Source organism: Tupaia chinensis, unplaced genomic scaffold (genome assembly GCF_000334495.1).
Source record: "Tupaia chinensis unplaced genomic scaffold, TupChi_1.0 Scaffold143720_1, whole genome shotgun sequence".
Lineage (NCBI taxonomy): Eukaryota > Metazoa > Chordata > Mammalia > Scandentia > Tupaiidae > Tupaia > Tupaia belangeri.
This window is the reverse complement of record NW_006203569.1, coordinates 409326-420063: the sequence shown is the minus strand read 5'-3', so window position 1 is coordinate 420063 and position 10738 is coordinate 409326. Positions and strand designations below refer to the sequence as shown.

At 38.5% G+C, this 10738-nt stretch overlaps 1 protein-coding gene across 1 annotated transcript in view; it reads left to right on the top strand.

Moving 5' to 3' along the window:
- The first annotated feature begins 8857 nt into the window (after nucleotides 1–8857).
- ADAMTSL1 (ADAMTS like 1) overlaps nucleotides 8858–10738 on the top strand; it is a 367415-nt gene continuing 365534 nt past the window's right edge. Inside the window, exons 1-2 of the mRNA XM_027766822.1 lie at nucleotides 8858–8863; nucleotides 9430–9557. Of these exons, the coding sequence (XP_027622623.1) occupies nucleotides 8858–8863; nucleotides 9430–9557 (134 nt within the window). The remainder of the gene's footprint in view (nucleotides 8864–9429; nucleotides 9558–10738) is intronic.

Genomic DNA, 10738 nt, shown 5'->3' with positions numbered 1-10738 from the left:
CTTGCTCTCTCTCTCTTTCTTCAGTGAGTGCATACACCTATCAGCAAAAGTGAAAATAATAATAATTAGCAGTAATATGCCAGAAACCACACGAGGTATTTTACATATGTTCTCTATGTTAATCTTCACAATCATTCTAGTAAAAGAAGTTTCAGTGTTCCCATTTCATAGATGAACTCAGAAGAACTCTGGCTCTAGGAGATCTGGCCATGCCTATGTTAAGTTTACCTAATTTATAACTAGTAAAGTCTGTCTGACTTCCAAGTCTATGCTCTTTCAAATCCTGCACCATGATGCCGGTTGTTCAGTCTCTCTGGGCTTCAATTTTCTTAATTGGAATTTAGAAAAAAATAATTCCCACCTGATCTACCTTATTGTGAAGATGAAATATAGTCATGCTTTGGTTAAGAATGTGTTCGGAGAAATGCATCCTTAGACAATGTCATCTTTGCACAATCAAGTAGAGCGTACTTATACAAATGTCAGTGGTATTCCCTACGACTACACACCAGGCTGTATGGGATGGCCTATTGCTCCTTGGCTACAAGCCTGTACAGCATGCCACTGTACTGAATACTGTAGGCAATTGTAGCACAACACTAAGGACTTGTGTGTCTAAACAGAAAAGGCACCATAAAATACAGCATAAAATATTAAAAAATAGTACCTGTGTATAGGGCACTTACCGTGAATAGAGCTTCATAGGACTGGAAGTTGCCCTGGGTGAGTGTCAGTGAGTGAATGGTTAGTGACTGTAAAGGCCCCTACATTATTGTACACTCCCGTACTCTTTATAAACACTATACACTTAGGCTATACTAAATTTATAACAAATATTTTCTTCTTCAATAGCAAATTAGCTTTTTGTAATCTTTTAAGAATTATTTTATTTATTTATTTCTATTTGAATTATTTTATTTAATTTGATTCATTCATTTATTTTAATTTGATCAGAGAGAGGCAGAGAGAGAAAGAGAGAGAGAGAGAGAAAGTGAGAAAGCAAGCCACCAGGTCTAGAACTTGAACCATGGTCAGCCATGTGGGAGTGCCCAGCACCTTAACCACCATGCCACCTGCTGGCTCCCCAAAATTACTTTATTTACCTTTTATTCATTCATTCATTCATTTGTTTGTTTGTTTAAATTTGGCCAAAGAAGGACAGAGCGATAGAATAAATGAGAAAGCAAGCCACCAGGTCTCAAAGACTCAAACTGCAATTGGCCATGTCTGAGTCCAGCACCCTTAACCACCACACCACCTACCAGCTCCTTTGTAATGTTTTTAAATGATAACTTTTTCAATTTTTAAACTTTTTTTAGTTTTTTGAAGTAAGACAGCTTCAAACACAAACACATTTTATACAACTATACAGAAGTATTTTCTTTATGTTTATTTTTCTATAAGCTTCTTTCTTTTTTTTTTTTTTAAAAAGTATCATTCTACCTTTTTTATTGCCAGAGGGCATGTGTTCTCACCAGAGAGAGAAAGAGAAAGAGGAAGAGAGAGAAAGCCCTGCCTAGTGGGCTATGGTCATATGGAATCCTCCATTTCTCTATCCTGTTGAGACATTGTGCATGTATGCACATGTGCTCGTGTGCCAGATCAGTCACATGGGACCTGACCCCCTCAGTCACTAGTCCTTTTTTTTTTTTGACATTAAACTTTTTTAAATTTAAAACTAAGAGACAAACACACGTTAGCCTCAGTCTACACAGTCAGATTTTTCAATACTGCTGTCTTCCAACTCCATTGTCTTTCTCACTGGAAGGGCATGATGAACAAAATCACACAAAATGAAGTCAAGCATAGGAAAAATGATGCAACCAAAAGACACACAAGATGTACCAGGCAGCTGCTGGCGTGACATGGCATACTGTTTCACAGTAACATTTTTTTCATAATCAGGAGTACATTGTAATATTGCAATAAAAAGTATAGTTACATCAACCAGGAATATAATCATTAATGATCATCACCAAGTATTAAGTACTACACATTGTTGTAGGTGCTACACTTTTTTTTTTTTGAGGTTTTCGTCTTACGGTGCGTGTACTTGCTAGAGAGAGAGACAGACAGACACAGTGAAAGAGAAAGTGAGAAATCACTCCCCAGAGGGGATGGCCATACTTTGATCCATTCTCTATTCTTCTCCAGGGATTTTAGGCACACATGCACACATGCCCATCATGATTTTCAAGCCACTGTGTCTGAAGCTTGAACCACAGTCGGCCATGTGGGAGTCCAGCAATGTAACTGTTACACCATCTGCTGGTCCCGGTGCTACACTTTTCTACAACTGGCAGTGCAGCAGGTTTGTTTACACCAGAATCATCACAAACATATGAGTAATGTGTTGCCCTATGGCATTATGACAGCTGAAAAATTTTTTTCACCTCCATTATTATCTTGTAGGACCACAATCATACATGTGCTCATGTTGTTGACTAACACATCATTCTGCTGTGCATGACTGTACAATAATTTGTGTAAGTCCTGACGCTTCATGGTACATTGGTACTTAATAACCCTCAGCTCCCCCACTCCCCATCACTAACACTCCAGGCACAGTTGCAGTTAGGTGCCCTCACAGAAATGTGAAATCAGTGTGCTTGAAGGTGTGCCTGGGCACAGTGAAAGAAAAAGGAAGACAGGTACCCCAACGTCCTCTTTGGCCTGTATAGCTTTTACACCCTGTTACAGAATTGACTTTTTCTCTTCAGTAGCAAGGGACAAGCTTCATGCAGTGGCCTCTGAAAGACCATGCATTGTGTCACTGGCAGTTCATCATATCCCCCAACAGTGCAGCTGTGATAAGAACCAGATGATCTACATTTCCTAAGCAAAGCCAGCAGCAAATATCATCTGGGAAGGCGCATGCCTCAGTATCCACACACCCTGCTCTTTAAGAAAGTACATCAAAAAGCTAATGGACTTTTACAAGAGCCCAGTTACTGCTTAATGTCTGTAAGCTCTCAGGAGCAGAGAATCACAACCCTACCACGTACAGTTGGCAGTTGAACCAGTATTCCAAGCTGTTAAAGAAGCCAAGGATTAGATAAGATTTATAGAGACCTGATTTGTATAGGGGAGCTAAAAATGGAATCTGCAGATTTGTTTCCAAAGCTTCATACATGGATAGGATGTTTCTGTGTATAGATTTCTCCTTTTTGCATGGGCACAGCACCGGAAAAATGGTTCTCTCATTACTGGAGGAGTTGCCCTTATTTTTCATTTAAAGGTGTGTGACATCCATTTTGTATAGCCACATATACAACTCCAGATGGCTTAAGCTAAATGCTGTCTGTCTGGGAGGAGAGGAAAACCAGAGGCTCAGGTACCTTCTGCTGGTCTAAGAATTGTAAGCGCCGCTCTTAAGCGCCGCTCTTTGCCTCCTCCCTAAACCCATTCTGTTACTTTTGAGGATCTGTTGATGTCTGAAAAACACTTTGCTTATAATATAACTTCAGCTGTTATATGATTTCAATTTTACAAAAGCCTATCAACCATTTCCTCAGCACCTACTTTCGTTTTCATTTAGTTGTGTATAGCTTGACCTCTTGTTACAACATTTGGAAAAAATATTTCCAAGGGTTCTGTATATGTGTGTCTCTGAACAAATATAACTTTAGGATTTTATTGCTAATTTGTGTTTCATTCTAAGTCTTTGATAACCTGTCCAGGTTTCAATGAAAGAGGTTTCTGGATCGAGCATACACATGAGGTCATTCTAAGGTTAAGTGTCTATTGGGCACTGAGATGCAGGGAAAATATTGCTTCATGTGATTACTTGAAACATTTAACTGCTTATATTTGTCAGCCTGGGAGCTGTTCACCTGAGACTTTGTTGCTGTAATTGGCTCTGTAGTCAACCACAAAACTATCAGATGAAAACCACATTTAGATAAGCCAATAACGGTGAGAAAATGACACCATTCTGAGGCTGATGGATGTAAGAAAGCGCACCCAATATTTGTAGGAGGTGTATAATGATACATAACTACAATCTATATATCATGCAATTGGCATTTACTGATGTTTTTAGTCTCTTGACTGGCCAGAGCAGTGGATCAATAGGGTTAGGGGTTCATTGCTGAGTTTTCCAACAAAACTCAGTTGACTTAGGAGTCTTCATCGCCACTACATTTAAAGGTTTATATGTGGCACCAAAGATTGAGAAATGGCTGGACTTTTTCCCAAATGGAATATCTCAAGGGGCCTAGTCAATTTTTCATAGAATTATGGAATGAATACTCAGGCCTTGCTTTTTTTCAATGTCCCCTGGGCTTCTCCAGTACTAGTTCAAAACAGGTGCCAGTTATCCATTCTTACCCCTCCAATAACTGTAAAGTAAAATAAACGCTCTGATAAGAAAGGGCTTTATAATACCTTTTCCTTCAAGTTCAGTAGCATAAGTATTTTTTACTTCATATAATAAATATCCCAGTGGTGATACATTGACTTACATAACAATTCTAATGATTGTTCTTTATTTCTCTGTCATTGATATTAATAGTTGCTGAAATTTTCAGCACTGGGATCAGAGATGATTTCTTGATCACATGTTTAATAGTACCCATGACTTTACTTTTTGAGACCTAGAAATTAAAGTATTATTTATGTATTAAAAACCAAATTGAAAAACATTGGTTAGTTTAATTGACAGCTTAGATTTCTTTTATGGTTCAGAAGCATTGAGTCTCTGTGGCTCAGCCTCTGTGGCACAGTCGGTAACATATCAGAGTGTGGGAGCTGCAAGCCACATGCTGATCATGGTTCAAATCCCTGGCCAGGTTGGCCAGGAAACACTATGTGTACATGCCCAGGATCCTGGTTGGAGCATTGGAGGAAGGGGGATCACGGCATGACCAAGTCCTCTAGAGAGCCCTTCTTCCTGTCCATTCCTTCTTTTATGAATGGAAAAATAAAGCAATCACTATTGCTTTGGAGAAGGCTATTGTTTTCTCCTGCCTCAGTTTCCCTTGCCTGATGCCGCTCAAAGTTTAAACTTTTTAAAAATGTTGCTGTAAAATGAAAAGGACTTCACATTCAAAAATAAACTTGAAATAAACACAAATTCTACCAGGACCAGACACAAAAATTGTTTATATTGAAGACCGTCTTAAACTGCAATAAGTAAATACTTCTAGATTTTAAATGATCTGAAAGCCATTGCTAAAATGTTGTTTCTAGTTATAGATGTAAACATCTGACACAGTTCAAGAGGAGGAAAATCACTTTCTCTAACATTAAACATGGATTCAGTTTAAGTAAATTATGTTTATTCCATTCGTTAAAAGAAAACTTGGAGTTTACTCTACTCCAGTAGGCCCATGACTCACTTCCGAGTTAGTCGGAGATCTCCTTCAGAGACAGGTAGGTATGTAATATGTCTAGTTGTGCTGCAGCTTGTAATTTGTGATGAGGTAAGATGTTTAGTCAGTGAAACCTCATTTAAAAGCATTTTTAGTGTCTCTTTAGACAAGGCACATGAAAAATACAAGCAGCATGGAGTTTAAAACCATTTGTTTTTTCTAGAGAAATAAAATCATTCCCGTAATTTTCTAAATATTTTACCCAGAAAGCAGCTGAGGTTTGGACTTTGGACATAAATGCAATTTTCATGTGAATGCTGCATGTGGGTTTTTATTTATTTATTTATTTATTTATTTATTTATTTTGTAGCTGTAGTATTTGGATAGCATCAAAGTTTATAATCACTAGGACCAGCAGTTGGTTAATGGCTATGTCACTGGACTCCCGTGTAGTTAACTGCAGTTCGAGTCCCGGACCTGGTGGCTTAAACTTATGCTGGGTGCGTGTGTGTGTGCCAAAGATTCCAAGAAGAGAATAGAGGAGAAGAGATTGTGGCTGGGCCATCACCCTGGGGGGTGATTTTTTGCTTTCTGTTTCTCTGTCTCTCTGTGTCTTTCTAGTGAGCGCACATGCCTTATAGCAAAAAAAACTCTCCAAAAAATTAATTAATTAATTAATTAATTAAAAGTTTATAATCGCTAATCTCACTTATTTCCATCACTACGTGAATACTAGCATTTATACTGCTTTGCATCTCAGGCATCTTGAATTTGAATAAAATGATGGAAATTGCTTCGAACAAATATATGTTGGTCACAGACACAGAAACTCCCTCAGGCAAATACTGCACCTCCCTTGGCAATCTCATTTTCCAAACAATGCAGAGCCTACAAAAAGGAAATGGGGGGGGGGACAGAATAATGATTAACAGAAATAAAATTACAGATAGGTTAGAGGACTAATTTCTAGTATTATAAAATTTAATAGGGTGGATATAGTTAATGACACTACGTGCATCTCAGAATTGACTAAAAAGAGGCATTTGAATGTTCCTAACAAAAGTAATGGCAAGTGCTTGAGATGACAGATACGCACTAATTACTCTGATTCAATCACAGCAAATTGTATTCTTGTACTGGAAAATCATCGTGTGTCCCACAGATATGTTCAACTGTTACGTTTTTCAGTGTTTGTTGTTATTTATGGTAGAGAGTGGGTGTTTACGCTTGCAAGAGAAATAGAGAAGCAACTTTGGCAGGTCTTATCTTGCCACAGTCCTCCTTCTTTCCCCCACAACACACACTGCCTGTAACTCTTCAGGATCTTGAGCATGTATGTGTGTCCAGTGGTTTTCAGGTTGACCCAGGACTCTGAACCTGTTGTAGCCATGTGGCTTCCAGCACTGCAGTTCAGTATGCTACCAAGTGCTCCTCCAAGACCAAACCACTAGCATGTGTTTATAAAAAACAAACAACTTTTTGTATAAAGGGAGTGGGAATATGCACAATACATTTTTAAAATATGGAGAATGAATTTATTGGACATATGGAGAAGAGACTCCATGGGTACGTGTACTTAATTAGCAAAGGGTCTTTTTCTCTTGCTATTTAATTAAATTCTAAAAACAGAGTACTTTATACTGTAATGATTAGGGATTGATTTTATTAATCTCCAAAATCAGACTTTGGAGTTTAGTAAATCCTTCTTTTAGAAAAAACAGCCTTTGGGGTTACCAGTGTGGTTCTGTTTTCCTTGCTGGGCTACATTTGATAGGAACCTAACAGCACCTACTGGCAGATCCCATTCCCAGGCGATGCAATATGGCAGATGGTTGGTAGGTGCTACTGAGGGGAAGTCAGGGTTTCCAGGAGATGATGTCTTATCATGCAGTATTTCAGTCAAGCTCCACATAAAATGCCCCAGGGTCTTACCAGGATACTTTTTGTAACATTTCAGAACCCATATATGTTTATTAGTGATGTTAATAATTAGTAAATATTGTTAAATAATAATAATACAATAGCAACAAATGCTTCTACAATGTTTATTATTTAGGGCATAAGAGTCTTTCTATTAAAAAAAATATTTTTCTTTCATGAGAGACAGAGAGAAAGAATAAGAGATAGAGAAAGAAAGAACAGCATGTCCAGCATGTCTCCTACTTTGATCCTCCCACCAGCCTAACCATAGCCAGCCAGGATGATGGGCACTCACACATGTCCTGCATGCACAGGTCCAACCAGGAACCCAGTCCTCATCTTCCATATGGTTCGGTCTTGCAGAGCATAATGCCCCTGTGGCTGGGTCCCTATGAAGTTTTCTAAATGCATGTATTTATTTTTGTCATGGTAAAATAGACGTAACACAAAACTCACCATGGTAACTATTTGTAAACGGACAATGCAATGGCATTAAGCACATTGGCCTAGTTTTGCAACTGTCACCACCATCCAACTCTAAAACTTTACTCATCTTCCCACACTGAAACTCTGTACCCACTAAACAACTGCCTATTCCCTTCGTTCCTCCAGCCCCTGGTACCACCGTTCTATTTTCTGTATCTGAAAGTCTGACTACTCTATGTACCTCATATAACTGGAATCATGCAGTATTTGTCTTTGTATAACTAGGTTATTTCACTTAATATAATGTCTTCAGGGTCCTCCATATCATGGCAGGTGTCAGAATTTCCTTCCTTTTTAAAGCTGAGCAATATTCCATTGTATGTATACAGCACATTATGTTTATCTAATCATCTACTAATTGACATTTGGGTTGTTGCTTCCTCATATGATTTTTATATATTAACTCCTTTAATCCTCACGAGGATTCTGTGGTATAGGTATCTTTATTATCCTAATTTTATGAAAAGGCTAAGCATAAAAAGATTGTGCATGTGATCACATTTATGCAGTGAGAAACCTCAGTGTTCCACCCCAGGGAGTACAGATCCTCATTCTTGCTCTTAACTGCTATGCTATCCCACCTCCTCTTTCAAATGATTTAGAAGCTGAAAAAAATCCAGTACCAGTTAAAAATTCATTTCTGTAATACTCTGAAGCCAGGTTTTGACTTGATTTATACAGGTTTTAAAAGTTCCAAGAAATAGTGACTTTAACAACTGAACCCCATAGTAATTGATTTATAAAGGATTCCATTACTGCAAAATAAAAAAAAAAAATTAATGCTCTAGTCTGGTACCAATCCTGGGCTAAGTTCATTTAATTAATCCTCTCATAATGCATGTGTGTGTGTGTGTGTGTGTGTGTGTGTGTGTGTGTGTGTGTAGAAGCATGGCTATATTGCTATCCCTATGTTATAAAAAGAACTGAGACATAGTTGGTAGTAAGTTAGTTAATTATTCAAGGACATACGGTAAAAAACAGAATCTATACCCACACCCAAGTACTTTTTAACTCCAGGGCCTCTTCTCTTAACTATAGCCCAAATTTTATGTTTTTCTCATCTCCATGAGGAACATGAAGTGCAACTTTGAGATCAGTATGGAACAATTATCCTTCCTATAGAGGCAAATTTTCCTAGGATGCCTGTAAATAACAAGCAAATTTATCTGCCAGGAGACAAACCTCTGCATTATTGAAGTCATTTAATATAATTATTCCAATTAGCAAATCTGAAACCAGAATGAAATTGCTTTGTTAAAATAAAAAAATCAACTGCTTATAATACTTGGCTTTTGGAAAATTGTACTTGTGTGAATGTGCCAAGCTTCTTAGAGCAGAAACATCTCTGAAAACAGCAGCTTTCTTTTCACTAAGAGATGAACTGTAGACTTGTGAGCCTTGGGCGAAATTGTGACTTCAACACAATTCATCTTCCTTTTACCCAGATTCTTTTCTGGTTTTCATTTCTACTTGTTCCATGAGTATAATCTCTTGCCCCATTTAGCATTGCTCAGGATCCTTAAACTCAAATGTCCCTCTCCTGAAACAAGTACTCATAATTAAACTGAAAAGACGCTGAGATCTGATGCACACTTTTTTTTTTCCCCCAGCAAGGCTGCTGTCTACAGATGTACAGGCTAACTGCATTACAGGACACATGTTTCAGGGTTCTATGGGGACGTGACAGTGACCATCTTCTTGTTTCTCACAGAGCTCCAGGACAGCACGGTCCGAAGAGGACCGGGATGGCCTCTGGGACGCCTGGGGTTCATGGAGTGAGTGCTCACGCACCTGCGGTGGAGGCGCCTCCTATTCACTGAGACGCTGCCTCAGCAGCAAGTAAGTCCTGCCCCCTCCGGTGTCTTTACAGGGACCTTAGCCGGCAGGTGTGAGCCATACTTCTGTGATTGGGGTTCTTCAGAGCATTTTGTTGGTCACAAGTCCAAGCACAGAAAAGGAAGGGAAGGAAGGTACACAGAGTGAAATCTGTGGCTTTTCTTATGTCCATCTTCAGGTGGCTATTTATATACTCGTATAAATAATATAGAATTCATCTCAGTTAACCAAGCTAATTTTATCTGTTTCTATGCTGTTTCTAGGAGGAAAATGTATTATTAGAGATGGTTCTAGAATCATTACCTTTCTGATAGACATTTATGTCACTTTAATAGGGATGCAGTCTGAAAAATGTGTCATTGGGTGATTGCATCATGTGTGAACTCAAGAAGTTCATGCAAAGTAGAATTAAAGTATGAGTTCATTTTGTTGAAAAAATTTTGAAATTCATGCTTAGTTTTTGTGTCATACACATTTCCATGAACTTTTTGAAGACCTCGTCTATGCATAGAAAAGATACCATAAAAATATGGTATAAAAGATGTTACAAATTGGGCCCTGGGCCAGCAGGTGTGTGGTAGTTAAGGTGCTGGACTACCTACCACATGGCTGAGCACAGTTCAAGTCCGAGAATTGGTTACTTGCTTTCTCACTTTCTCTCTTCTCTCTCTGTCTCTATCTCTTTTTCTCTCTGGTGAGGTCATGTGTCCTACAGCATATTCAAAACTAATAATATTGGGTTGTTGGGAAGTCATGACTTTTTTTCCCTATGTTTTTCTATGCAAAAGTACTCATGACTTTTCTGACAACCCAAGAATAGGGGCTGGCAGGTGACATGGTGGTTGAGGTGCTGGCCGACCATGAGGTCCTGGACCTGTCAGCTTGCTTGCTTTCTTGTTTTCCCTCCCTCTCTCTCTGGTCAAATTTAAAAATTATAATAATAATAATATATATGTATTTCTTTAAAAATAATTATAGTAATAATAAATAAAATTAAATAATTCTATTAAATTTTTTTTTTATAAACTGAGCCCAGCTGTTTTGGTCCAGGCAGTGGGAGTGATGCCACATGATGGATGCTGGAGCCTTATAGGAAGCCTCCAGGTTCACATCTCACATCTCCCTGAGCATGAAGGCTGGGCCCTGGCTGGCTACAGGGCTTAGAGGTGGGGTCCTGTCTGCGC